At 52.1% G+C, this 27885-nt stretch overlaps 2 protein-coding genes across 10 annotated transcripts in view; one reads left to right on the top strand and one right to left on the bottom strand.

Moving 5' to 3' along the window:
* Positions 1–17020, top strand: part of MAP3K14 (mitogen-activated protein kinase kinase kinase 14) — a 29762-nt gene extending 12742 nt beyond the window's left edge. For 2 of the 6 annotated variants that reach the window (XM_042844805.2, XM_065577662.1), the window contains exons 6-15: positions 1056–1193; positions 4641–4770; positions 6113–6217; positions 6401–6564; positions 6983–7133; positions 7808–8149; positions 10357–10463; positions 10815–10959; positions 11475–11575; positions 12428–14423. In XM_042844805.2, coding sequence (XP_042700739.2) covers positions 1056–1193; positions 4641–4770; positions 6113–6217; positions 6401–6564; positions 6983–7133; positions 7808–8149; positions 10357–10463; positions 10815–10959; positions 11475–11575; positions 12428–12592 — 1548 coding nt within the window. In that variant the 3' untranslated portion in view covers positions 12593–14423. Of the gene's footprint in view, positions 1–1055; positions 1194–4640; positions 4771–5552; positions 5685–6112; positions 6218–6400; positions 6565–6982; positions 7134–7807; positions 8150–10356; positions 10464–10814; positions 10960–11474; positions 11576–12427 lie in introns of all 6 variants that reach the window. The other 4 variants (XM_008167576.4, XM_008167577.4, XM_042844806.2 and 1 more) reach the window with 4 other exon arrangements.
* A 4994-nt stretch (positions 17021–22014) lies between these two features.
* Positions 22015–27885, bottom strand: part of FMNL1 (formin like 1) — a 58144-nt gene continuing 52273 nt past the window's right edge. For 3 of the 4 annotated variants that reach the window (XM_065577657.1, XM_065577659.1, XM_065577661.1), the window contains 6 exons: positions 27672–27801; positions 27310–27473; positions 26773–26874; positions 26278–26367; positions 25747–25870; positions 22015–24049 (listed from right to left, as the gene is read on the bottom strand). In XM_065577657.1, the coding sequence (XP_065433729.1) occupies positions 23946–24049; positions 25747–25870; positions 26278–26367; positions 26773–26874; positions 27310–27473; positions 27672–27801 (714 nt within the window). In that variant the 3' untranslated portion in view covers positions 22015–23945. Of the gene's footprint in view, positions 24050–24753; positions 24852–25746; positions 25871–26277; positions 26368–26772; positions 26875–27309; positions 27474–27671; positions 27802–27885 lie in introns of all 4 variants that reach the window. The other variant, XM_065577658.1, reaches the window with a different exon arrangement.

The raw sequence follows: 27885 nt of genomic DNA, 5'->3' as shown, positions 1-27885 counted from the left end.
GAGAGTGTGCGTGAATTTAAGCAATACTCTAACTCTTGCAATCTGCAATGTCCTTCATAGTTCCGTGTGGCTTATAATGCCTCAGTGAGAGCCATCAAGAGCTCGGTATAGTGGGTGTTTATAGTAGGAAGAAGTTTGGCACATAGCCAGTCTTCAAAGATTTCTTTTGATTATTTTTTCAATGGTAAAAGGGCCGCATGGGTGAATGGGTCATAAGCTTTTATTTGCCATAGGCAATTTGCAGTTTATTTTGAATCCAGTAGTCAGAGGGTTGATAAGCTGCACCTGCAAGATTTTTCCCTTGCACCTGCACCTGTTTGTTCCACGTACCAACAAGCTGGGTGATTACACAGCTAAATACCCATTGCATAGGCAGGGCTTCCTGGGACAATGGAAGCACATGTAAATCGTGCAGCACAAAATATCCACCTGCTTCAACTTCTGGATCTTGTTGCATTAGCTGTTACAGCAGTGTCCAGTGGGTGTATTGCATTGCTCAGCCTGTGGAAAGGACAGCCTTTAAAAGATAGACTAGTTACCTAGAAATCTTTAGGTCTCCAGGGGATGGCTCATTTTCTCATTGGGACGGAGGGATAGTCATTTTGATCCTAGAGACCCAACCAGTGACCCAAGAAATCTAGAGGGAGGGGAGGGCTTGTTGAAGGCAATAATTGAAAATCCCATCCCAGAGGTGGTACTGAGTGATTCTGGGACCCTTAACTCTTCTATAAGGGGTTGCCGTGTTAGTCTGGATCTGTAAAAGCAGCAAAGAATCCTGTGGCACTTTATAGACTAACAGACGTATAGAACCATGAGCTTTCGTGGGTGAATACCCACTTAGGAGCATGAGCTTTAAGTGGGTATTCACCCACGAAAGCTCATGCTTCTATACGTCTGTTAGTCTATAAAGTGCCACAGGACTCTTTGCTGCTTTAACTCTTCTAGTTTATTTTGAAAATCCCAACTCTTTGCTCTCCTTCTTAGACTTGACACAGCAGATTGGCAGCCATGTTCCTGCATGCTTGCTTCATCTTGTCTTTACTTCTAATCCTTAGAAACTAAAGCCGGTGGACTATGAATACCGAGAAGAGGTTCACTGGACCAAGTGCCAGGACTCTCTGGGTGTTGGCTCTTTTGGGGAAGTGTACAAAATAGAGGACAAACAGACGGGATTTCAGTGTGCTGCCAAAAAGGTAACTTAAGAAAACAGGAAAGCTTGATATGTCCAAAAAAAGAAGGCACCAAGAAAGTAAAAGCTGGGTCTGTTTTCATTCCAACTCCCAAGAACTCTAGATATGAGAGTCAGTGCTAATGAGGCTGTGCATCCAAGGGCAAACTGCAAAGCATTGGTACGGAAACGCCAAACAGAACTTTTGTCTGAGGTGAGGGAGCCTGTATTTCAGTGATCAGATAGTCTTCTATCGACCTTCACAGCATTCTGTGAGGTTCACTTGTTACTGTGAGCTGAGAGAAGCTATGTGGACTCTGGGTAATCTTAAAGATCAGAAGTATGTTTTTAGCTGCTGCATGAATCTAACTGTATTCTTAAAATGTGTCCAAAAGCAAAGAGCAAAAGGTTAGGTGCTCCTTTCTATACTGGATGAGTGTATCCTGGAAAAATGTGTGGCTGCCTATACCCTAAAAGGGGGTTAATTTTAAGGCATTTTCTCGGCATTATCATTTGCATATTCTGTTTAAACAATGCCTGTAAAGTGTAGTGAATTTGTATTCTGGGCTCTGCAAAGGAACTATACTTTTCCAGGATCCTACGTGGTCCAGCATGTTTTAGATATTGTATAGTAAACAAAGTCAGATGTTTTCATGAAATGTTGCTTGATGCGCATAGAACTTGGGAATTTCTTTGAAGATTTGTCTTAGCTATGCCCCCACTTTTGTAGGTAGGTATATTAATACAAGTTTGCATTCTCTCATAATCTCACTACATAGTCCTCTAGATATCAGAGTGCATGTACTTTCTGTTGGCTGTTAAAAAATACTTTTACCCCCTATATTACTCTAGTCAAGAGTGTGGGAGGAACTGACTTTTAGAAAGTTTGGGTTCAGAATCCTTTTGAGTATGTATTTTCACTTTTTAAAAACTGTTTTTCTATACTATAAATAAATAAATCTCAACTTGACTGATTACCTGGTGGAGACAAACAAGCAAAAATATAATTAGCCAAGTTGAAAAAATAATACATCTGATCTCTGCTGACATGTTTCACTTGTGAGCTGTGCAGGAGAGAGAGTTAATACAAACCAAAAAATGCTGCAGTACTAAAATTTGCCATGATACCTAGTACATTTAAAAAATAGACACACACAATGACTTATGGCCACTACACGAGCAAGTGATGCCGATGTCATAACATACAAAATCTCTTCATTTGGGTTAATTATCTACCTGGCAAACACATGCACTCAGATAATTTTGCTACAGTTTTATTGTCCTAGTTCAGGGGTGGGCAAACTACAGCCCGCAGGCCAGATCTGGCCCTTCGGGGCTTTGGATGCGGCCCGCGGCACTGCCACCACCACGTTCCTGTGAGGGGCACAGGGCTCCATGCATTGCCCTTGCCTCCAGGCACTGCCTCCCGCAGCTCCCATTGGCTGGGAATGGGGAACTGTGGCCAATGGGAGCTTTGGGGGAGTACCTGGAGGCGCGGCAAGGGCAGCACACTTGGAGCCCTCCGCGCCCCCTCCCCAGGGGCCACAGCGCTTCCTGGAGCGGGACAGGGCAGGCAGGGAGCCTGCCCTGGCCCCAGTGCGCGCTGCTGCCACCCTGGAGCTGCTTGAGGTAAGCGGGGCCAGAGCCTGAACCCCTCCTGTACCCCACCCCCCAACTCCCTGCCCTAAGCCCCCTGCCTGCACCTCGCACCCCAACTCCCTACCCTGTGCACCTCTCACCCCTCCTGCACCCCAACCCCCTGCCCTGAGCCCCCTCGTACACCCCGCACCCTCCTCTGTCCCAATCCCTTGCTTGGAGACCCTTCCTGCACCCGTACCCCAATCCCCTGCCCCACATACTATTTCCCCACCCAGGTCCTAGTTGCTGCAGGGTAAAATTTTCAAAAATGTCTGTCACTTTTGAAAATGGGACTTAAGTGTTTGAAAATGTTACCCACAGGTTTCAGAAGGCAGCTGTATAGATAAAGGAATAGATTTCTGACTGAACACATTTCTTCATAGTCAAAAATAGGTGGATTTTAACCAGCAATTAAGAAATATGAAGATCCAAGTTATGATACTTTAAAGTCACTAATGTGGAAACAGGGCCGGCTCCAGGCACCAGCAAAGGAAGCAGGTGCTTGGGGCGGCCAATGGAAAGGGCGGCATGTCCGGGTCTTCGGTGGCAATTCAGCAGTGAGTCCCTCTCGGAGTGAAGGACCCGCTGCCAAAGAATGAAGCGGCGCAGTAGACCGGCTGCTGATTGTGGATCTCTTCTCCCCCCCCCCCCCCCCTCCTTGCTCCCCCACTTGGGGCGGCAACAAAGCTGGAGCAGGCCCTGTGTGGAAATGAGGTGCAATGCCTGGCTTGCCCGAAATTAATACCACCTCTGTTTTTACGGAACTTGAGCTACCTACCCATGTCTTATCAAACTTGATTTCAGCATCTGGCTTTTAAATTCTTGAGATTGAACTCAATCAATCCAGCTATGGCTGGACCATTGACAACAATGAAACATGATGCATCCTTTTCCCACCAGTGTCCAAATGAGTCATGGTTTCCTTCTTGTCTTCAGCAGTGTCTAGTTTTGTTTTGTTTGGCCTACTGATGTGAATCAACTTTCTACTTAGTTTTTCTTGTGTAGCATAGCTACTGCCTAAAGAGGTGGTGATAAATAGAGCAGATTACTGTACATGGGCATATAAAGAGAACTTGAAATCGAGTCTATTTCAAAAAATTACTTACAAGTTATTCTGGGTGCTACACCTCCCCTGGTTTTTCTTCTCCTTTGTGGCTTTTAACATCACATTTTCCTGGTATTTATAAAAATGTTTTCTTCCTGTTGTATGAAAGACACGCACAAACAGGGACACTGACTACAGTGTGTGCTATCAAATGTACAGAGCAAACTGAAAAGTGAGATTGACAGGAAATTTTCCTCTAATTTGAGCAATGTGTTGGGCTAGATAAATGTTCAGACTGAAGTGTGTGTGAAGTTACCAGTTTCCCTTTTAAACAAGACACAACTAGAGCTGATTTTATCTTCCTTCCAAAATGTTATTCTCAGCCATAATCTGGAGACCAAGGGGAGGAGGCATTCTGGGGAGAGGGCACTGAAGCCTGAGCTGTGTCTTCTGGCCATTTTTAAAATGCTATGTAGCTTTGAGTGCTAGGGATTCTTGTAGTGCATTTCTTTCTTTCTTCAAAAGTGTCTGGCTCAAAACACCTAGTACTGTCTCTCTTGTCCTCTGTTGCTAAAGTCCAGTTGGCTCTGGCTGTGGAACAGAGATAATCTGTTCTAGTGCACAGAGAGAGTGCGTTTGGCCAGAATTTTGAGTGGTGCTGTCCCACGTGTGGAGGGCAGAGCTGCATTTCCAAAGGAATCCTTTAAGGGGAGGGTGTTGGTACAGATCTAGCTGAGCTGTTGGAATCCAACATCTTGACTCTCCAGTTTTTCTTCTCTGTTTCTCCAGGTGCAAGTCGAACACTTTCGTGCAGAGGAGTTGACGACATGTGCTGGAGTAACAAGTCCCAAAGTTGTCCCTTTGTATGGAGCTGTGAAGGAAGGTCCTTGGGTTACTATCTTCATGGAGCTAATGGAGGGTAAGGAAGATGGAAGCATCCTTGTAACCATCAAACAAAGTGGGCATTGATGTCCTTGTCTTCCCTCTTTTCCCCATCCCCCCTTCCTCCCCGGCCACAATTTTAAATGTTTTTATCCCTTTGGTGGTATTCTGGATTTTCTCTAGAGTTAATTTCTTGGGGGAGGGGGGCTGGCGGCTGTGGCAGGTCAACACCACTAGTACATAGAAATGGACATCTATTTTGAGTGATCCTCCCACTTCTGGATTTATATTTCTAAAACTAGAAAGCCGACAAAATTCCTCCAAGCCTATAACTAAAGCAAGCACCTGTCTCCTTTGATGCTACAGTGTTTGCTACTGAGACCAAAGTTGTGAAATGAATCTCTCTGATCTCATGTAATATACTGGTATGGAGCAGGGAGCATGTGTTGAACCTGATACTTCCCCTGCACACAGCTCCTCTTCTCAACCAGGGGCAACAGAAAGCACAGCCTCTTCAGGGATCAGTTGATGACCAGAAGAGACTGGATGGGGTTGGTCCTGTCAGATTGATAATTGGTTGCTGTGAGGTCACTGAGTTATGTGAGACCAAAGTAAAGGACTTGAAAAATGGAGGTTACCTTGGACAGCAAGAACTCTGGGAATAAATAACAGGAACTTTCCCATTCGTGGGAGGCAAATGTCACCCCTCTGATCTTAGGGCTTTCTTTGGCCCTAGCAGAAAGGGAGGAATGTTAAAGCTTCTGAGGAGTACTGGGCAGATCTAAGACTGAAATGTGTGCACTCTGAATTCTCTCCTAGGTGGCTCACTAGGGCAGCTGATTAAACAAAGTGGCTACTTGCCAGAGGATAGAGCCCTCAGTTACCTGGGTCAAGCATTAGAGGGTCTGGAGTATCTTCATGCTCACCACATTCTGCATGGAGATGTCAAAGGTAGGGTTCCATGTAAAACACCCTATTACTCCTCTTCCTCTTAACATCTGACAGAACAGGCTCCTACTAATTCCAGATGGCTGCTGGGTGGCTCAGCGGGTTAGTGCACTAGCCTTTCAGGCGCTGTACATTCAGTCAGAAGTGGTGAGTATAGTAAGCTCCACTTATTCCTCTCTACCCCTCCATTTGGCATGACTGTGCTTGGGGAGGCCCAACCCTGGAGTAGAGGGGACTCTGCAGGTCAGAATTGGCAGACGCATGCATGGCATTATGCCTTGCTCTAGTTGCTGGTATTTGCTTACTTTTGTGAGCATGAGAAGAGTCCTAGGTTTGGGTTCAACAAGGACTCTGGCTCCTGGCTTTGGCTTCTTTTGTATAGGGCTGACTTCAATGAATAGGAAATTGATTTTAAGCCTTTTCACTGGCAGCGGACAACGTGCTCTTATCCAGTGATGGAAGCCGGGCTGTCCTTTGTGACTTCGGCCACTCTGCTCGCCTTCATCCCGATGGGTTGGGGAAGTGCTTGGTGACAGGTAAGGTTCTGCCATGGTTCTGTATTGTCCCTTTTGGGGCCAAGTTGCCTTGTAAGCTATAGCTCTGTATGAAAGTTTTGGGCACCTGTGGGCTGCGTTTGGCTCCTGGATCACATTTTGACTACTTCTTAGTGTACACTCAGCAGGTCGATGGCAATCTCTGAGTTTGACTTGTGTCCCTAGGGTGCTACATGCCTGGCACAGAGACTCACATGGCTCCAGAGGTAGTAATGGGAAAACGCTGTGACTCAAAGGTGGATGTCTGGAGCAGCTGCTGCATGATGCTGCACATGCTTAATGGGTGTCATCCTTGGACCCGGTATTACAACCACCCTCTTTGCTTAAAGGTGAGTGACCAACAGCACGCTTTGTCAGAAATCCAGAGTGACAGACAAACTCTGATTCTAGCTAGCAAGCTGGAGTGAGCTACAGGGATAAAATCTGAAAGGTGCATATAGGGGACTAGAAGGTGGTGGTGGTCTTAATTTGGGAGCAGCTTACTTATGTTACTTGTGTGCATGAACAACTGGCTTCTTCCTGTTTCTCCTTTGCTCATCACTGAGGTGAACGTTCTTAACTATTTGTAGAATGAATTGTTACCAGGCCTCTGATCCCGATTCCATGCTTTTTAAGCCATGGCATCAAGAGACCCAGATAACTGGTGGATGTGGCCAGCTTAGGGGAGAACTTGTCTCTTTTGGAAGCAGACTGGAATGTTTGTTCATTCAGTTTAACCTCTTTCCCTTGCTGTTTTATGTGATACAGATAGTCAAGGAGCCACCTCCTTTGAGGGAAATCCCACCTTCCTGTAACCGTTCCACTGTCGAGATCATTAAAGCAGGGCTAGAGAAGGAGCCACTTAAAAGAGCTTCTGCGGCTGAGTTGAAGACTAAGGCTGACATAGCTTTGCAGGAGGGTAAGAATGTCCTGCTTCTAAGGTCATGCTCATTTATTACTAAGTACAACTGGGAAGAAACCAGCCGCATCTGAAACATGCTTCTTGTGATGCAAAGCCTTTCCCACATGCAAGTAATGCACAAAATGACTCCTGTTGGTGCTGCCTTGCTGCTCCTCGTGTATGCGCAAAACACCCTGGGGTTGGACGGGGGCCTGTAGCTGACCCTGTTCGTATAAATCTTCAGGAAAGGAGCCATGGTGAGTTCAAAGGCCAGATAGTGCTATTTTGAGCACTATTGCTCTCTTGCATCCCTCTTCATTGTTGGAAGCAGATGTTGTGCTCTCTGTGAGGCTAATGTTAGCGTGAGCCAAGGCTGTGGTAGGCAACCCAGAGCCCCATGTGTCTCCCACTATCCAACGGCAAACAGCTGGTGTTTGGTATATAGCAAATCTGAAAATAGTGTGTTTGTCACATCCCTAAGTAAAACCTGTCCATACGCTAATGTTCCTTCTTTGAGACTATCTCATCCATCTCCTGGAGAGTTTGTAATCTGCCAGGAACTGACTTACAGGGAAGTTACAGGCTTCATCTTTTGAAGCCCTTGGGTATTCCACAGCAAGATACAGTGCTTCCCGCTTTAGAAGCGTGCTGCATCTCTCTAGAACAGTCCTGTATATGCCTTTGTTTTGTAGTGGGAGATGTGAAGAACCCTTGGCGAGAATACAGAGAACCTAGATGCTTATCTTTGGATGAAAAAAACAATCTGCACACCTCCCTGTCCCCAACAGTCAGCCTGATTTCTGAGACTTTGGCTAGCCCTGGGTCAGCTCCTTGCCTATCCCAAACCTTGCAGCCACCATCTCTGGAGCTGACCGAGAAGACTGGGGTAACCCCTTGGAATCTGTGCAAGGAGTTACCTAGGATCTGTGATCCACTTTCCCTCTCCTCCCTGGCTCCTGTCCCCACCAAGAGCAGCAGCTCCTCAGAACGGGCAACAACTATCTCGGAACAGGAGCTTCAGCAGCTGGAAATAGGTAACAGGGAGCCTGTCTCTCTACTGTTAACAGAGCTTGGGATGTGGTGATGCTGCTGCTGTTTTCTGGCTTATGTCATAGTTATTCTCTTTGGTGCCCAGAAATGGTTTGGTTTTGTTCACTTTTCCAAGAAAAGGGAAAACTCCATTTGTTAAACCCCCGAAATTATCAAGATGAGTGGTTCTCAATCACGAACGTGCATCAGAACCAGTGTTGTGGGATTCTGAGACTAATGCTTCTAGGTTCCCTGGCCTTCCTTAATGAAGGGCTGTAGTGCCTTGACGCTTCTCAGCCCCATTCGGTTGCAGAGCCTAAACTCTATCGAAAATTTGCACATGCCCCAGATAGAGTGTGGTATCTAACTTTGGCTGCGTCAAACCCCGTTCTTATGTTGGATGAAGCATAATTGATGGGAGCTGTGGAAAAACTGACTAGTGCAGCCAAGATCTGTCTGGTAAACTGGTGAACTTCCTGGAGAAGTAAATATGGGAAGTATGTCTCCTGTGTCCAGCAGCCAAGTAGCTTGATTTCTAGTGTCTCGGAAAGTTCAGCAGGAGCACTGGTCAAGTTTTAGTCCTTTCCATTGCCCAGAATAACACGAATATGCTCTCTCCTGATGTAGACAGGCATCTTATTTCACTTAATGAATGAGCTGGAAAGCTGCAGGAATAGTATCAGAATAATCTGAAGTCCTTAAATATAACAATATCTTCATTAATGATCTGGAGGATGGTGTGGACTGCACTCTCAGCAAGTTTGCAGATGACACTAAACTGGGAGGAGTGGTAGATACGCCGGAGGGTAGGGATAGGATACAGAGGGACCCAGACAAATTAGAGGATTGGGCCAAAAGAAACCTGATGGGGTTCAACAAGGACAAGTGCAGAGTCCTGCACTTAGGACGGAAGAATCCCATGCACTGCTACAGACTAGGGACCGAATGGCTAGGAAGCAGTTCTGCAGAAAAGGACCTAGGGGTTACAGTGGACGAGAAGCTGGATATGAGTCAACAATGTGCCCTTGTTGCCAAGAAGGCTAACTGCATTTTGGGCTGTATAAGTAGGGGCATTTCCAGCAGATCGAGGGACGTGATCATTCACCTCTTTTCGACATTGGTGAGGCCTCATCTGGAGTACTGTGTCCAGTTTTGGGCCCCACACTACAAGAAGGATGTGGAAAAATTGGAAAGAGTCCAGCGGAGGGCAACAAAAATGATTAGGGGGCTAGAGCACATGATTTATGAGGAGAGGCTAAGGGAACTGGGATTGTGTAGTCTGCAGAAGAGAAGAATGAGGGGGGATTTGATAGCTGCTTTCAACTACCTGAAAAGGGGTTCCAAAGAGGCTGGATCTAGACTGTTCTCAGTGGTGGCAGATGACAGAACAAGGAGTAATGGTCTCAAGTTGCAGTGGGGGAGGTTTAGGTTGGATATTAGGAAAAACTTTTTCAGTAGGAGGGTGGTGAAGCACTGAAATGGGTTACCTAGGGAGGTGGTGGAGTCTCCTTCCTTAGAGGTTTTTAAGGTCAGGCTTGACAAAGCCTTTAGTTGGGAATTGGTCCTGCTTTGAGCAGGGGGTTGGACTAGATGACCTCCTGAGGTCCCTTCCAACCCTGATATTCTATGAACACAATCTTGGCAAGTTCCTGTCAGATGCAGTAGGGCAGTATTCCTGCAGAATGCTCCTCTAGTAGATAAGGAAATTGTTTGAGATTTGCTTGATACCACAAAGTGGGGATTAGCATTTGTGGGGCCCTGTGCTCAGATCATTAGCCCAGTATTCCTGCAACCTTATGAGCTCTGAATACTCTCCAGGCAAGGGATTACAGGGACTAGGACCTGTCTTAACTTCCAGCTTGGCTACGAGTTCTCTAGACACAAAGCAGGAGGATCCGGGGTGGGTGTCTTGTGATCAGAGTACTGAGTTGGGACTGCTGGGTGCCATTCCTGGCTCTTAGCTTGGCAAGTGATGTGTAAGTCACTTCCCTGCTCTGTGCCTAAGTTTCCACCCCCTTTACAGTGGGGACAATAATACCTACCTCACAGGGAAGTTGAGGGTAATGTGATATTTGTAAAGAGCTTTGTGCTGCTTTAGTACCCTTCATTCAGGGTTTAAAGTATTAATTACAGCAAAAGGGAGAGGGGTTGGGGAGGCATGGGATCAGAACAATTGCAAATCTCTCTCATTTCCTCTCCCTTTTGCTTTTAGAGTTGTTTTTGAACAGTCTGTCACAGCCGTACTCTCTGGAGGAGCAGGAGCAAATGCTCTCGTGTCTCAGCATTGACAGCCCGCTCATGTCTGATGCCAGCGAGAAGGTGAATAAAAAACCACACAGCACCACTGCTGGGATCTGAGAGGCATCTGCCTCCTGATGTAAAACAGGCGGTACAGTGTCACCAGCAGTGGAGACGTGGCAGTACGGCCCCTGGCAGATGTGCTGCCTTTACCATTACCTCTGGGTCGATCTGTGGGTGGCCTAGGGACTGTTCTGTGGAGGGGATTCTCCCTTCTTTGGACACAGGAAGGTGGGTGCTGGTGAAATGTTCTTCCGTGTGCTCTCACTGTGGTTTAATAGTAACAATCCTACGGTGCTGTACTGGCAAACCACATGGCCCTTGCATATGCAGGATCAGGGAAGCGAGCTGTATGTGCGGTTACTTTTTCAGAACTCTCTGAAGGCCTCTCCGAGCCTGAGGGACACCATGAGCTCTGGGGTTCACTCCTGGAACAGCCAGACCGATGGACAGAGCTTCAGCTGGAACAACCTGCTGTATCGCAGTCGGCACACGGACACCCCCAGCTATTTCAATGGTGAGTCTAGTTGGGTCTCCAAATCTTGATGTAAATGGGGTGGACCGAGCTACCCCATATCTTGAGGGGGAGAGGGTGGTTCAGTAGCCACTGTGTGTGAGAGTAGCAGTTTTTTCCAATTTTTTTTCTCCCCATTGGAACAAAGGAACCATCCCTGGGAGGTGGGAGAGGGTCTTGCTAAGCCTGTGACATTTCATCTGGTAAAAAGCACATGAGAGTCAAGAGAGGCTGTGCCCACAGCTCCTGGTGAGTTCATGGGGTGCTCTGGCCCTTGCAGAGCAAGGCAGCCAGAGGAAAACTGCTGAATGCGTGGCTTCAAGGGGTGCAGCTCTGTGCCTCCGACACATTTGCAGTGCCTCTGGGCGCATGAGACACTTAGTGGCAAAAACCTGTACCTCAGGCTCCTACCAGGACATTGGTCGCTGACTGATCTCCTTTAGAACAACTTGTACGTTGGAACCAGAGACACTAACTCCACCAAGCTTGCAGTAGAAGTAAATGGCTCTCTGTTTCAGGAGTGAAAATCCAGATCCAGTTGCTAAGTGGAGAAAATCTTCATATCCGAGAGTTCCACAGGACCAAGGTGGGAGACATTGCTACTGGGATAAGCAGCCAGGTGAGGGGCAAGCAGAATGCTGAGATTCAGATGGTGGCTGTTGGGCCATCGCATGCTGGCCAATCGTGGGCTACTGCTAGAGGGCAGCTAGTGGTGGCTTGGGGTTAATGCGCTAGTGCGCGCACACGCACACGCACACACACCCCTTGACTTAGGTGTAGTACTTTTAAACAATGTTGAGAGAGGGTTGAGTTCAGACTTCTAGGGCTCTTTCTCTGACTGGAAACGTTGCTGGTTTTCTAGGGAAATTAGAATACTGCTTGCATAGAAGAGGCATGTAGTGAATGTCAGCTAGAGAAAATGGCTGCACATCCATTTATAATGGCCCTGAGGGAGTGTTGTCAACTTCCAGTGTAAATGCTGGGCTGCCTTAGCAAGGTGTGAGGGAAGGCAGGTACCAGTATCACAGGATTGTGAGGCTGTTGATCTTAAAACGCTTTGACCTTCTCAGAATAAAGGGGCTGTAGAAGTGTAAAGGATTTGTACTGTTGGACGTGTACCCGTTTGGGATAAGCCATTCACTTAAGGATCACAAAACAAAGAGGTCCAGCTAAAGAGAAAAGGCTACAGGAGTCACAACTAACCCATCCATCCCGGTTAATGAATAACTAGCAGTAGGCACTAAACTGTGTGCGGAAATCCAGTGCAGGATAAATACCAACTATATTTGGCTTCTGAAATGGTCTATCACCGGAGGAGAATTAGGACATGATCCCTGCCAAGCATGAACCCCTTTCTCCTTGCACTTTTCATTAATCAGAACGCTGTTAGCCAGCTAGAGTATTCCTGTCATGCACTGAATTAGACTTTGATTGCCAAGTGCCACTCAGCTTTGTTTGCTCCGGTTCACAGATACCAGCCTCTGCTTTCAGCCTTGTTACAAAGGAAGGTCAACCTGTTCGCTATGACATGGAGGTTCCGGACTCGGGGATAGAGCTGCAGTGCACCCTTGCTCCTGACTGCAGTTTCGGTTGGACCTGGAGAGTCAAGCATGGTCAGCTGGAGAATAGACCATGAGGCTCTTGGTCTTGGAGGTCACTTCCTTATGTTGAAGCATGGAATTACAGAAGCCCACAACCAGCTTTGCCTGATAAGCATCAAATGTAGCTATGGCTGTTTCCTACTGAACTAGGATTCAGGGTTCAGCTACTCCCTGCTTTAGTGCATCAACTCCTTGCTGCTCGGTCTGGATTCAGTCTCTAGACAGGCACTGTCCTCGTAGGGCGCCCTCTAGAGCGAGGGCTGTGTACATGCTGCGAATGAATGCAGCAATGAGGAACTTCTGCAGAGAGGAACAGGACTGTACTATTGTGCATCAGCACTTTCCAGGAGAATGCTGGGGAGCGGGCTCAGAACTCCGACATGAAGTCAGCAGATGTTGAACTCGCTAGAGGAAGGAAGCTAGGGATCTTGTGTAGTAAGATGGTGGCTGAGGAGGTGGCAAACTTCTTTCTTGGTGGAGGAAAAATTCTGTTTCTGTAAGTTTTGAATAGCATCACTGCCTTAAGGTTAGAGCAGTGGAGGAAAATAGAAGCTGTAACTGGCTGGGTTTCAGGGTTCTAGTCAAATCATTGTATTCCGTTTCCCTTCCCAGCAGCACTCTGGTTTTTGAGGTTGTGGATTCTAATCAGAACAGGATTAGGGCCACTCTCCAGAAAGGGTTTTCCATTCACCTCTGATTTCAACATCCCTTCTGTAGTTCTGGTCCACAGAGACCTTGCATTATCCCACTCTTTCATTATTGTAAGCAGTGTATATCAAGTAAGGGAATACATGGTCTGGAGGCTTGAGAGTTGACTCCTGGGTTCTGTTGCCAGCTTTGCCATTGATGTGCTGTGCCTTGACTAACCTTTTTGAGAGTCAGTTTGTCCATATGATGGATAGAATACAGATGGGAGGAATGGCAGCTAGATTTAACCCCTATGGAGCATATCAAGGTCTATGAATGACAGGTACTATGTAAGTCCTCTGTTAGAGCCATGGCTAAGAGTACTGTAAGGAAGTCAGTATCATTATCCCCATTTTACAGATCAGAAATCTGAGGCAAGAGCAAAGAAGTGACTTGGCCAAAACCACACTCTGAATGTATGGCAGAGCTGGGGCTAGAACCCATGGCTCCTGACTACAGCCAGTGCTTTGTCCACAGACCATGTTGCAAATTCTAGTGAAACGTGCAAGTAATGCTGGGCTAAAGTACAGTTCTCCTCTGCCTTGATTAGAAGATGCAAGCACATTAAGCCTCTAATCTCCAATGGTCTCTTGCATGGTTAATGCTTCTGGCTGTGTTACATGATCAAAAATCCTGAATCAGAAAATCAAAGCTCTTGAAAATGTGAATTCCAAGATGAGTGGAACTTTTGTATCACTACACTGCTGCTCAGCGTAGTGATATTTCTATACTTGTTTCATCCCAAAATACTTAACAAACCTGGAGAGAGTATATATCTGTTGTAGCTGAAATGCAGCCAGCTCTGGCATCTAGCAGTAACCAGCTAGCAAATAACACATGGCATTCCCACGGAGAGGGGAGACTTGCGTTCCATTACACTTCTTCTCTTAAGAAAAGTGTCATGGGAATTCAACTTCTAATTTTGATGGCGAGCCTCCATGACTTCTGTTTTCAGAAGCCCTAAAGTACATGGAACTGTTCTGCTACCTTGGAGGAGTGAAAGGCTGAGTTAGCATTGGTGGGGTTGGAACCTCTTTCCACAGAGCCGAGGAATTCCAAACCCTAATGCTTTGTCAACTGCCGCAAATTCACTGGCAGTGGGGACTCTGGTTCCTGTCTCCTTCTGGGGGGCAGGATTTTCTTTGTCTTCCATAAAGAAAACCGTGGCATTATAATCGGCAGCTGACAGTGTGTTGCTGTGACATTACTACAGAGTGTCCCTGGTATTTGTCTCCCCCTTATCCATTGTTTCGCATATCTATCGCCCATCAATAGGGGAATGTGTTCCAATTCACGTCGGTCCCGATCCGCATATCCGTCATTTGCAACCTACAGTACTGCAAACAACAGATCTGTGGATTGGGACTGATGTGAATGGAACACGTTCCCCTATAGAGGAGCGACCAATATGGGACAGAAATGAGGAGCCATGGGTGGGCCACGCCCCACCCACTTAACACCCAGGCCCATCCCACCAGTCCCAGCTCTGCTTCCTCTCTCTTCCCCCCCCCCCCCCCCAGTGCTTGCCCCAAGCCCCTGACCTGGGTGGGTGCGGGGGTGCACATTTTTCCAGGAGCCCCTGGCCAGAGCATCTATTGCACCCTGCCCCCCCTCCCCCACAAGGCTGGCTGGAGAGGGGAGAGAGGCAGCCAGATTGCTCCTACCCCTCTGCCCCCCGTCATTGCCCGCCCACCAAGTGTCCCCTCCTGCCTATGCCACTGTTGTACCAGTGGGTCCCCAGTATCTGTCATTTTGGTATTGTCACCCTTTTAAGACCACAACCCCGATGTAAACCAGGGACCTGCTGTATTGCCTGTCACCCCAAAGGTTGCTCACGCCTGAGGCTCCGTGTTTGTCACTGATTCCATGACTTCTGCAATGGCTGGTACACCTCGCCTGGGGGCCACCTGAGTAGCTTGGGAAGCCCCTGGACCAGGCGCACCGGCCGCTGCTGGGGCAGTCTCACGCCCCCCTGTCCCCCAGCAGCAGGACTTTGGGGAGGCTCAGGGCTGGGGGTTGGGGTGTGGGGGGCTCTCCTCCATCAGCGCCTATCTCCACATGCTGCCTCCACCTGCAGGCCAGTGGGAGATGTAGAAGCCAGGGCTTGGGGTGGAGCAGAGGCAGCACGTGGATCCTGGAGCTGGGTAGGGAGCCCACCCGCAGTGCTCTCCTGAGCCGTGCTTCCCTCCACTCACCCCCATTTCAGTCAGGGGTATATAGTAAAAGTCATGGACAGGTCACGGGCCATGAATTTTTGTTTACTGCCTAGGACCTGTCCATGGCTTTTACTAAAAATATCCGTGACTCAAATGTACCCTTACTCATGCCCTCTGTTCCCTCACTTAGCCCTGATCTACACTGGGGGGGCTCGATCTAAGTTAAGCAGCTTCAGCTACATGAATAACGTAGCTGAAGTTGACGTACTTAGATCTACTTACCGCAGTGTCTTCACTGTGGGAAGTCGACGGCTGTTGCTCTCCCGTCGACTCCGCCCGCGCCTCTTGCTCTGGTGGAGTAACAGAGTCGCCAGCAGAGCACTTGGTGGTCAATTTATCGCATCTAGTCTAGATGTGATAAATTGACCCCCACTGGATTGATCGCTGCCAGTCTCCAGCGGGTAATGTAGACAAGCCCTTAAAGATTCTCATTCTGGTATCTAAAAGGGGACACTACCTAATTTTGCCAGTTTCTCCTTAGTAACTTCCACCTCTTGTTAACCTGTTGGTGTCAAATTCTGCTAAACACTAGAGCAAAATGCAGCAGCCCTCAATGTTTGGAAAGCTAGTGAGCTCTACATTTTACTTATAGCATTAATGCTGCCCTTTCTATGCTGGGAACTTATCTGAATGATGAGTAAAAGTGTAAACCCTCGTGAATCCAGGTGGGCAGGATGTGTATATCCTGCGCTTTGGCACACCAGCCTTAGCCAGTATCTCCGCCTCGTGTATCTTGTCCACCTTAAATCCGACAATGTTGTCCTCTTCATTGTAGCCTCATATCACTTGCACCCAACTTCCATGTGACAGATGCCCATTTGTCAGCTGCGCAGGCCCTCTAATCTCCAGCTGACAGGATGGACTTTCGTTCCTGGTACCACAAGCCACTCCTCTTTCCTTACTGTCCTTGGCGTGTGGATCTGCTCTGTAAACTGACTAAGGTGCCTAAGGGCATCATGTTTGTCTCGACGATTCCAGATCAAATTTGCCTGGCAAGTAAGAGATGGCTTTCCAGCTCCAGACTAACACAGCTACCCCTCTGATACTTTCCAGCTCCGACTCCCCGGCCTTGACAATCTGCGGGTGCAATTTGGTTAAATGTTCTGGTGCTGCTGGAGCCAGGTGAGATTCCAGGTCCCTCCCCTGCGGCTGGATGTCTCTGCAGCGCTAGGAGTACAAGGTGGGGGAAGCTTTTGTTGCTGGAATCCGTGGATCTGACCGATGCATGCAGTTGCCTGAGTAAGAAGGTGCTGCTTGCTATTACCTGTCACTGTCCAGTGAAGAACCACAGGTTAGGGAACAGAGGATGAAGGAAAGGCGAGAGCGGTGGCACATACGCTCCCTCCTGAAAGGGTCTAGGCAAAACTATGCCACTTAAAACAAAACAACAAAAAGCTGTTAGGGTGCTGGGTGGGATGGGTGCTACTTCGAGGGGTGGAAGCTGCCCTGTTTGCCATAGGGTTGAACTGTTTGTTGTACATGGAGACACTTTACAAAACTGAGGTTTTAAAAAATAAATAAATAAATAAATAAAAATGCAGGTTGACCTGTCAATGAAAAGAATGAAGCTCTTTGTGGCATTGTCTGGTAGTGTGGTACTGTGTAACTGGACTTGTCTGGTTTCTTCAGCTCTGCTGCTGCGGTGTCAGTGGGTTCCTGCAGGCCATCGCCTCATTTGGTTACAGAAAAGTGGCTTTCAAACCGCTCCACCCCCTTCCCCATCCCACCAGGGATATGCTAATCAGTTTCAGGAAGGGAAGTTCTTGGGAGGGGGAAAGTGGACCTCTAACTGCAAACCCACCATTTAATTAGGCCCACGCTTAAAACTAGCCCAAAGGCCCTAGCATCTGTTGGTTCATTTCTGCTCCAGCCCTGGCCTAGATTCCTGGTTAGTCAAGCATTCTAGTATTCCTCGGTGAGTGGCATCTTCATTGTGGAGGTGTCTGCTGAGCGGAACCTCGAGGGGAGTGGTGTGAGGAGGAAGGAAAACCTAGGCTGGGGCTCTTGAAAAATGCTCCGGCAGGGAGGTGTAGTTCAGCTGTGGACTTGGGGAAAGCCCCGGGCTCGAGATGTCTGAAAGTAGGCTGGACAAGACCCTAGTAGCCGTACTGTGGGGACCGGCCTCTGGCAGGGAGCGGCACCCTGAGCCTTGGGAACACTTCTTATTCTGTCACACCTGCAGCAGCTGTCCCAGGCTTGAGAATCTGCATCATTGGGGGCCTCCTCCCTGCCCAGAGCCACCCCTTGAAACCCAGGTTATTTGTTCTGCTCCAGGTGCCATGCGCTAGGCTGCTGGGCACCAAAGCAAAGACTCCATCAGTATGAGGCTTTCTAAAATATACAGGGGGATCCTGGGCTGTTTGACTATTACCACCATATGGGATATCTGCACAGGGAGTGAATGGGGCAGGAGCTCCAGATAGATTCCCCCCCACTTTCCCTCAACTGTGTTCTCACAAGAATAACTCTCATGGTGCCGTAACTCCAGCTGCTGTAGAATGGCTGGTCATGCTGACAGTGTCACCATGGCAGTGTGATTAGAGGGGGTGTGTGCAGCGTGTATAGAGGTAGCTCAAAGCTAACGCGTGTAACAATCGCGATGAAACTGTGTGAATACATGTGCAGGGCCCTGGGCTGGTGGGGCTTGGCCCTGTTGCCAGGGCTTCCTTGCTATCGTTACTCGAGCTAGCTGGGTCAAAGCTGACTTGGGGTATGTCTGTACACGCTCCACTTCCTGCTTGCAGTGTAGACATACCCCTGGGTGGTGAAGGTGTGACAGCAGTGCAGAACAGTCTACAGCAAGCTGACTGTTAGCTCCACACCAGTTCTGCAATCCCACCTCCTGGTTACAGTGCAGACACACCCTTAGAGCACCTCTGTGAAGTGTCAGCTGAGAATGTCACGGCCGGTTTGTATCACTTAGGGAGTAGTGTCAGCCTCCACCTAGTGGAGGTGTCCAGCTGGCTGAAAGTGAAGTTGCCTCTGTAGGAGTTTATAAATCATTTCAGGGCACAAATTGGCTATCACAAGGCTGCACTGAAAGCAACTTCCAGGCATTGAAAACTAGGCTCATAGACCACCTGTCCAACTAAGCAACCTCTGGGCTGATTCTCCTTCAAGTGAGCGTGTACATACGTTGCACTGCTGGAGTGTCAGGAGCTGGCTGGTATAATGAAGGGGAGCCCAGATGGGCCTGTGGGGCCCTGGGACCCCAAGATGGACCTAACTGAGGGGGTCCTTTTGTCTGTGCCTGCAAGACCTGTCTTGGACTGTGTTCCTGTCGTCTAAATAAACCTTCTGCTTTACTGGCTGGCTGAGAGTCATGGTGAATCGCAGGAAGCCGGGGGTGCAGGCCCTGTGTCCCCCCCACGCTCCGTGACAAGGAGTTTATGTGCACCTGATACTCTTGAGCACTTTGGGTGCATAGACCCTCTCAGGGGGAGCATATATGTGCCCAATACTGCTCAGAGAACAGCTACTGCACCGGTAAGTAACCACTCTGATCAGTGGCTGACATGAGAGAAAAGGGGTTGCTCCTACCAACCTGAGCACCAGACTTTGAGACCCCTTCCAGTCCGGGCACACGCTAATCCCTAAACAATATGGTTTGGGTTTGAAATTTAGCTCTGAGCAGTCAGTGACCTGCTGGTTCAGTCCACTGGTTCTGCCTGTTGATTGCTCGCTGATTGTGCGCCTACGAGCTTGTTGTTGTGTTCCTTTGTTCTGGCCAGGAGAGGAAGCCTGAAGAGGCTAGAAGGCTATTTCCTAGTACCTGCTGCTGGGCGTGGTGTGTGTTCAGCTGTATGTGAGGCTGGAATTGGTGTGTTGAAAACACAAGTTCTACCCCAGCATTGTTACATGGTTTCTCATAAGAGCCACATAGCCTGGAAGAAAGGGCCCCCGCTATATAAAAGCGCTAAGTGGGGCTGATGGTATTTAAGTATAAGGTTAAAGGCAGCCAGTGACCTAGAATGCAGCACAGAGATGGTACCTGAAACCAAAAGGGTGCCCATCCCATGTATCTATCCCAGGGGTGGGCAAACTTTTTGGCCCAAGGGCCACATCTGGGTAAGGAAATTGTATGGTGGGCCATGAATGCTCACAAAATTGAGGGTTGGGGTGTGGGAGGGGGTGCAGGCTCCAGTTGGGGGTGAGGGCTCTGTGGTGGGTCCAGAAATGAGGAGTTCAGGGTGCAGGAAGGGGCTGAGAGCTGGGGCAGGGGCTTAGGGTGCAGGGGGGGAGTGAGGGCTCTGGGGTGAGGCTGGGGATGAGGGTGTAGGGGTTCAGCTGACAGGAGGGGGATCAGGGCTGAGGCAGGGGGTTGGGGCACGGGAGGGGGTCAGGCTCCAGGCGGCACTTACCTTAAGCAACTCCCAGAAGCAATGGCATATTCCCCCTCTGGAATGTGGAGGCGTGGCCAGGCAGCTCTGCGTGCTACCCTGTCTGCAGGCACCGCCCCTGCAGCTCCCATTGGCCGTCATTCCCAGCCAATGGGAGCTGTAAGGGTGGCACTTGGGATAGGGGCAGCATGCGGAGCCCCTTGGCTGCCTCTACATGTAGGAGCCGGAGGGGAACCCGTTGCTGCTGTTTCCAGGAGCCGCATGGAGCAGGGCAAGCCCCCGACCGGAGTGCCGAAGCGGGGCAAGCCCTGAACTCTGCTCCTCGGCGGGACCTCGAGGGCTGGATTAAAATGTCTGAAGGGCCAGATGTGACCCTCAGGCCGTAGTTTGCCCACCCCTGATCTATCCAGTGGTCCAGTTGTTCCCTGGATGTTGCTTTTCACTCTGTTGGGCACGTGCCCATGGTGGAGACTACAGCCATGCTGGCATTTCCCACTAGCAGTATAGATTTTGTACCACTCGTTGAACACTTGGATTGAAGCCTGAACCATAGGTTTGGGTTTTGTTTTGTTTTTAAATGTCCTTTTTATTATAACTCCTCCTGCTAGATGGCTGGGATGGTGGAAGATAAATAGATGGATCAGTTGAGCAGTCACAGCGCTGCCTTCTACCAGCTTCCAATGGAAATATCTCAAGTGGGCCTGGTTCTGTAGTGTAACCGCAGTGCCTGGCCCATGAGTGAGGGGTGGGCATATCTGCGACAGTGCCTAGGCCACAAACTTCAGCCGAAACCAAGTAACTGTGTGTCGGAAAGAGGTTCCACGTCTTCCTCTGAGTGCAGGGTGAGCCCCCACCTGGTTATGCTGTTTGAACAATAACCTGAGCACCTCTCCTGCAGCCGCATACAAATTCAGCTTCTGTGTGGCCATCGGCCCATAGGCCACAGATGGGGTGGGAGCACCGTTCCTGCTGGGGGTTTGGAGAGGGGGCTCTGCCGCCCCAGGAGAAACTGGGACACAGGACTAGAAGGGACCTCCTGGATCACTGCATGTAGATCCCTATTGCAAGCAACTGTCACAAGCTTACCAAGCTCCATCTTCAAGGGAGAAGCCTGAGCTTTTGGGCACAGAATGGACCCGCTAAAGGGAAAAGCTAACTGCTGAGGGCTGAATCCTTTAGATGCATGCAAGCCTTTCCCAAGGATTTCTGTTAAGTTTTGATACATAAAGGCAACGTAGAAGAGAAACCACCTCTTAAGTCGTGCTAGACTTCTGCCTTTGCCTCAGGGCTCCTGCTTGGCGCGAGGGCCAGCATTTGCAGAATTCCAAGCGTCGAACTCCACGAGCTAAGTAACCAGGTTCAGGACGTACAGACCTTTGTGGGGAGCAAACCCCGTGGTGAATATCCGGTACTCTGGGTTCTGCTGTTGGGATCTGCATGGCTGCAGTGTTTGTAATGCAGAAGAGCAGGGGTAGGAGCATAGCTGCCCAGCAGTGGAAGGTTAGAATCCCACTGAAGATGTGACATTGGCATAGGCCAGGAGCTGCCCTAGGTGTGAGGGCCCTATTGTTTGGGCCACTTACAAATAGACTGGGCCACCAGGGCACTGGCGTGGGCAGCAGGAGCCCTGGGGTTGAATGCTGGCTCTGCTGCTGACCTGAGGCATGGCATGGCTCCCCTCCTTGCTTTTGGTTGTTTGGGGCAAGAATGATCCCTGGAGGGGTGGGGCCCAGCACTCTCTAAGGCCATAGAGCAGCGGAGGTGGATGAACTGCTGGGTTCTCAAACTGCTCCCAACATGCCAGCAGCTCCCCTCCCAGCTGAAGGTCTCAGCTCCCCCTGGTAACTGCAGGAATCACTTCTGGGGACAGTGTCTCCGAGGTAATGCTCGCCGGAGGCCGAGGAGTGCGCTAGCACCGAGTGAGTGACGCTTTCCCTGAGCTACCCCAGGGCGTTGCCTGAATCTCCATGCTCTGGAGTGGAGCTTCTCCCTGCTGCTGTTTCGCTCCCGGGAGAGACAATATCTTCTCTGCTGGCCCAGCTGCGGGGGCGACAGCTGGCTGAGTGCACACAGAGCTCTGGGCTGTAAGCTCAACCACTTGTCTCTACCACCAACACGACGCCCCCGACCTCAGCCCCCAGCCCTGCATGCACCAAGGGACGGCGGCGATGTTTCACAGGCCGGCCCAGGGGCCTCACTGGAGCAGCCAGGCACTGGAGCCGTAGTGGGTTTATTAGGAGTGCGGCGCTGGATCAAACCAGGCCTCACAGCCAGGATATAAAAATAATGTCTACAAAGGAGCAGTTCCTGTTTCTTAAAGGCATAGTATGTTACACATTCATTTCCCCACCCCCACCCCCCTGCACTGTGAGGAGCGGCTGTGAGTGATACCAAGCAGCTGGCGTTTTGCCTCTTAATTACAGCAGGAAGCGATCACTGCTCTGGCCCTGCTCTAAACGCCTGGCCGAGCAAGATCTGTGGCAGCCGTGAGCCCTGAGTCAGGGCGAGAGAAGGGGGCTAGCACAGTAGTAAATGCACCTTGCAAGCAGGGGGCTGCTTCAGTCCAACAGCGAATGGCTCTGAGGCGTGAGACTCGGGGCTGGAGGGGAGGGGCTGGGGAGCTGCAGACACAGGCCTCGCTGGCCCTGGGTGCACAGCCATGCAGCGGGGCAGGTTACACACTGGAGTAGCGCTGCACCTGGGGTTGCTGCAGCTGGCCAGAGCCACGTACCTGCTCTGCAGCCAGGACGGCAGAACTGCATTACTGCAGCCCCCTGGCAATGGGGGCACCCGTGCAGCCAGCTGTGTGCGCTTAGGGCTTTGATAGACGTGCCCAGGCCAACCTTGCAGCCCAGAGCCAGTTGGTCTGATTGTCACTCATCTGCCTGGGAAAGGCTTAGCCATGCAACAGGCTCCAGCCCTGCCCAGGGCATAGCGGGCACTCCGTCTGAGCTGTGTGTGTGTGTGTGTGTGTGTGTGTGTGTGTGTGTGTGTGTGTGTGTGTGTGTGTGTGTGTGTGTGTGTGTGTGTGTGTGTGTGTGTGTGTGTGTGTGTGTGTGTGTGTGTGTGTGTGTGTGTGTGTGTGTGTGTGTGTGTGTGTGTGTGTGAGAGAGAGAGAGATGGGGAAAGGGTGCCACCTTGTGGTGACATGAGGAATAGTGATGCTTTGCCCCTGTTGATTGTCGTTTCTGAGCCGCCCTGGTTCCTGGGGATGAGAGAGGGGCTGCTCCCATGATCCATCCCGCCCTCCCTCCTCCGCGCAGCGCAGCATAAAGAGAAAGCCAAGGAAGACATTTAAAAGCCACCCTAAAATACCCTTCCCACGTCAGGTGACCAGCGAGCAAGTGTGACTGTTCGGGACATGGGGGGAGTAGAGGTGCATTAGTAGGACAAAGCCCCTTGGAGCAGGACGGCTGGTCAACCTAGTCCCACCTGCCAGCCAAGAGGGTTTGTGCTCTCCCTGCCTTTCAGCTTAGCGCTGCCCTGTAGGTCCCCCCTGCAGCCAGAGCCTGGGCGCTCTGTCCTCACTACAACACAGAACAGGGCAGGGGCCAAGGAGCAAGGCAGGGTCAAGGCCTATTGGGGGGCTGGGGTCAGGGTCAGCCCTACAGCAGCAGGAGAAGGGAGGTCACCGTACAAGATGCAGCCCATGGACTGTAACCCGAAGTGAAATTGGCAAGCAGGAAGGCAGGGCTAGAACAGACCGTGGGCAGAACCCCCTCAGTGGCTGTGCTCCGGCCCAGCATGTGGTGTTGCTTGAGGGAGAAGAGGGATGGGAATCGCTACTGGGGCCCTAACCCCCCTCTGGTCTCCCCTGTGGAGCTCAAGCAGCTGCCACACGCGCAACATTCCCCCTTCCCCACAGCCACTGACTCGTCCGCTGCCTGGCCAGTGGGGGAAGCCCTGTGCCAGGCATGCCGGGTGCATGGCTGATTTGGGGGCAGGGGGGAGGGTTTGCATGGCACCAGCTGGCACTCTGAGCAGTTAAGCGGCTTGAAGCGGCGAGCACGGATTCTCCCATTGGTGTGAGAGTCCTTGGTTCAGGCCAGTGGCCATGGTGGCCCAGTTCCTGTGGGTCACATCCACCTCTTCTCCCCTGGCGGGGCAGAGTGGCACTGCTGGCTGGCCTCCTCCAGGTGGGGCGGTCACAGCGAGATGTCAGAGGTCACCTGGAGGGTCTGGCCAGTGGGTCGTTTCTTGGCGCTGCACCGGCCGGTGTCGCCACGCCTGTACGGCTGGTTCCGCAGACCTGTGCCCAGAGAAAACGGAGCCTGGTTGGAGCCGGCCAGCAAGGGGGAACCACGCAGCCCTTTGCACCTGCCCTGAGGGGATGAGAGCAACTCCCCTCACTGGTGCCTTTCACCCCCAGCAGATGCTGGGGCCACGGCCCACCCTGCCATGCAGCCGCTGCTGGCTGTGGGGTGGGGTGAGGTGGAAGGGGCCTTTCCCATCCAGCCGGCATGGAAGGAAGCAGAACACCAGGAGCTGGGGACATGGCTTCATATTGCAACGCTTGCCCAGCAGGAGTGGGCCAGCGCCTCGCTGGGCCTCCCCGTTCTGTGTTGGCGCCAAGGGATGCATGCTGCCTCCTGCACCAATTGGTGAGGCACCCGCAGTTTGTCTAGGCCTCTGCCATCCCCACACGGACCAGGCCCAACCCTACAGAGCGTGAGCGCAAACCAGATCACTATCCAAAGCAGTGTGGGAAGGGAAGTGACGGACAGACGTACGTGAGCCCCCGGCCTAGCGCCACCCTGACTCGCATGCTGCGCAGGGGACAGGGGCAGCCGAAAAGCGTCCTCCCACCTGAAGCGCACCCAGCTCAGAGGGAACAGGCTGAATTCCCAGCAGGTGCGTGCCAGGAATCTGCTCCCCCAACCCAGCTCCTCCAAAGCAGGCCGTAACCCAGGCCCAGGCACCCCTCTGGACCTCAGCTCCCCAGGCAGGGGTTACCTAGAGCTACAGGGGGCTCTCCTCATTGAAGCTGGCCTCGCAAAAGAGCCGGGACGAGCGCTTGCCTGTCCGGGCTGTGAAAGGAACTGTCTTCAGAGCTGAGCAGAGCGATCCGCCGAGAGGCAGCAGAAGCGGGGGGGGGGAAGAGAGAGAGAGCAGGAGAGAGCAGCAGAAGCAGGTGAGGCCAAGGATGTATGAGAGACAGACCAAGGTGCACGGGGAGAGCTCAGCCCTGCCCAGTGGCCAGGAGCTCTGCTCGGAGCCGTTCCTCTAGAGCATCGCTGCGTCGAGCCCCCCACGGGGTGGATGACTTGAGCCTGCCCCCTCAGTTCCGCCCAAGCCCAGGGGCTGGCTCCATTGCTGGCACAGTCCAGGGAGATTTGGGGGGCTGGAGATCCAGGGGCGTTACGGAAAGGCAGCAGGGAGCCCCCAGGCAGAGACGCTCAGTCCCGGCCCCGGCAGCTCTTTGCACACACTCATGCACTACCAGCTACCAGTGCATAGCACCAGCCCGCTGCACCAGTCCCCAGAGAGGGTGCAGCTCGCCCCAAGCACGGCAGTGCCAGAGCTGGGAACAGACCCTGGGAGTCCTGACAGCTGCTCCAGCTACGGAGCACCCTAGTACATCCGAAGTGTCTGCCCCTCCCTGAGCCCCAGGGGACGGGGAGAGCTGCCAGCCAGGCCAGGGAACAGCAGGGGATGGTGCCTTGGGAAGTGAGGCCGGAGCATGGCCCTGTGATTGGCAGCAGGCTGCAGCAATGGTGTGTACCACATGGCGAGGTGTGGGAACGGGAGCGGGGGGGGGTTAGTGGTCATGTGACACGCAGAGCCCAAAGAAAACTCATCACAGAGCAGGTACCCACCTGGCCAGGAACCCGCTCTGCACCAGCTGCCCTGGCTTTGGCCAGTGGCTAAGGTATGGGGCGTTAGTTCCGTGGGTTCACCTCCCACACCTGGGAGACCCCGCTGGTCTCTGGGTCTGTGCCCCCTTACCTGAAATAATGTCCTCAATGGCGCCATCTCCTTCCTCGTAAATGAGGGGCTCCTTCACCATCTGCTTCTTTTTCAGCTCAGCGATCATGTCCATCTGCTGGCGCTTGGCCTTGGGGGCAGGAGACTGTGGTAGCAACCGTGGAAAGAGAGAAGTTAGTGCCCTCAGCCACCTGGCCCCTCACAGACAGTGTCTCCTTCTTCGATAGGAGGAGACCCCAAAGCACTTTACAAACCAGATACAAGAATCACTTCACCCGCTACAGAACTGCAGCCACCTCTGGGGTGGAGCATGGCAGCTGTGTACCGGCACATCGCAATGCTACACTCTGGGTTATGAGAGGAAGTGAAGCAGAATCCAGTGGCCAGGGGACGTTTTAGGGAGGCAGAACGTGGGAGCTGGCAAGGGGCTGACACCCCACCTCTTGGGAAAGGCACCCCAGGCTCCTGAACAAGCACGTGGGACAGGTGCTTGGTGTCATGGCTGTGGGATGAAGCAGAGCCCAGCTCTGGGGGTTACAACTTGGCTCGTACCTTTGGCTCCGGCTTGCTGGGGGAATTGGACTCCACTTCTTTGGCAGCTGCTTCCTCTTTCCTCCACAGCTCGATGTCCTGCTCCACTTTCTTGGGAGGAGAACAGTGTGGGCACTGGTTACATGGGCTGGGGCTCTCCACCCCACCGCCCCGGAAGCAGACCCACCCCGCCTCCTGCCTGCGAGGGAGCTTGCAAAGCCTGGCTGGAATTGGCCCTGCAGGCAGGGCCCGGGGCCAGTCTTTGGGCAGACCCTGCTTGAGCCCACAGGGTTACAGCGGCTCTGTGCCCGTCCCCCATGGATCCCAGATCCAGTCTGCCCAGCCAACGCGCCTGGCATCAGTGGGGCCCACGGGATCCTTGCTGGCGTAGGCCAGTCCCAGCCAAAGCAGATTCCCAGGGCTGCTGCCATCCTCTTGCCATGGCCCGACCAGAGCGTCGCCCCATGGGCTGCAGGGCAGCTTGGCCTCTCCCCCCGGCTCCTGGGGCCCCTTTACCTTATAGGCCTTGACGAAGCGCACAAATATAGGGAAGAACATGGTGGGGGGGCTGGTCTTGGGGTTCTCCCCGAAGTACTCCACAGCTGACTCATAGGCCTCCTGCCGGCAGGGGGGGACCCGTTAGTGCAGCCGTCCCCAGGTGCCGGGGTGCTGGAGGCTCCACTCCCATCGCCCTGCTCCCAGGCTGGCATCAGCGGGCTGGGCCCGAGGAGCTCTGCTGTCTAGGGAGCGCCTGCTGCACTACGCCCGAACGGCAGCACGTTCGCTGCGCGGCGGCTCCAATGCCGGCTTCCCAACCCTGCCCCCCTCAGTGTCCCCCCGACCCCCGCCCAACGGCGCTCCCATTGGGAGCCTGCTCCAGAGGCAGAGCCCCCCAGCAACCCCACCTGAGCCCTCCCCCTGCACCGCCAGCAGGCCCCGGCCTTCCAGCCCAAGAGCGCCCCCAGCTCAGCCCCCCCACCAGAGCATCAGCCCCCCACCCGCCCCCCTCGGCAGGCTCGGTCCAGCCCCCCCGGTCTGGGGTGACCCACCTACCTGGGCGGTCTTGCTGTCAGTCTGCAGCTTCTCCATCACCTCGGTGTTGGCCTTGAGGAAGTCCTTGAGCACCTGGCTGTCGTCCTGCCGCATGAACTCCTTGCGGGTGAGCTCCATGCCCCGCTGCAGGGCCCTCATGTCCTGCAACACGCTGTCCAGGGACACTAGGCGGGCAGAGAACAGAGCGTCAGGGCTGCAGGGTCAGGGCTGCCCTGAGCTCCCAGGCCTTCCTTTAGGGCCTGGCTCCTCTGACAGGCTTCACGCAGACTGCCTGGATCAGGGACTGCGCCCCCCAGCTCCACCTCCCCAGGGCTCGGGCCTGGCCCACCTGCGGGCACCCTGAGCCCAGCCCTGCCCGCTACCTGAGCCCGCCTTGTCCAGGAAGTGCAGCTCGGTGTGGAAGCCCGTCAGCTCCGGGTACTTCTCCATGATCACCCGCCCGATGTAGTGCAGCAGCGTCTGCTTCCGGTCTGTTGACTTCATCTCCAGCAGCTGGGGGACAGCAGAGTCAGGCTGGGGCCATGCCCAGGTGTCCACCCCCAGAACCTGCACCCAGCCGCCAGCCACCTGCCACCG

The sequence above is a fragment of the Chrysemys picta genome, chromosome 24, assembly GCF_011386835.1.
Source record: "Chrysemys picta bellii isolate R12L10 chromosome 24, ASM1138683v2, whole genome shotgun sequence".
Classification (NCBI taxonomy): Eukaryota; Metazoa; Chordata; order Testudines; family Emydidae; genus Chrysemys; species Chrysemys picta.
The sequence above is the reverse complement of the archived record's forward strand: the minus strand, read 5'-3'. Positions and strand labels throughout refer to the sequence as shown.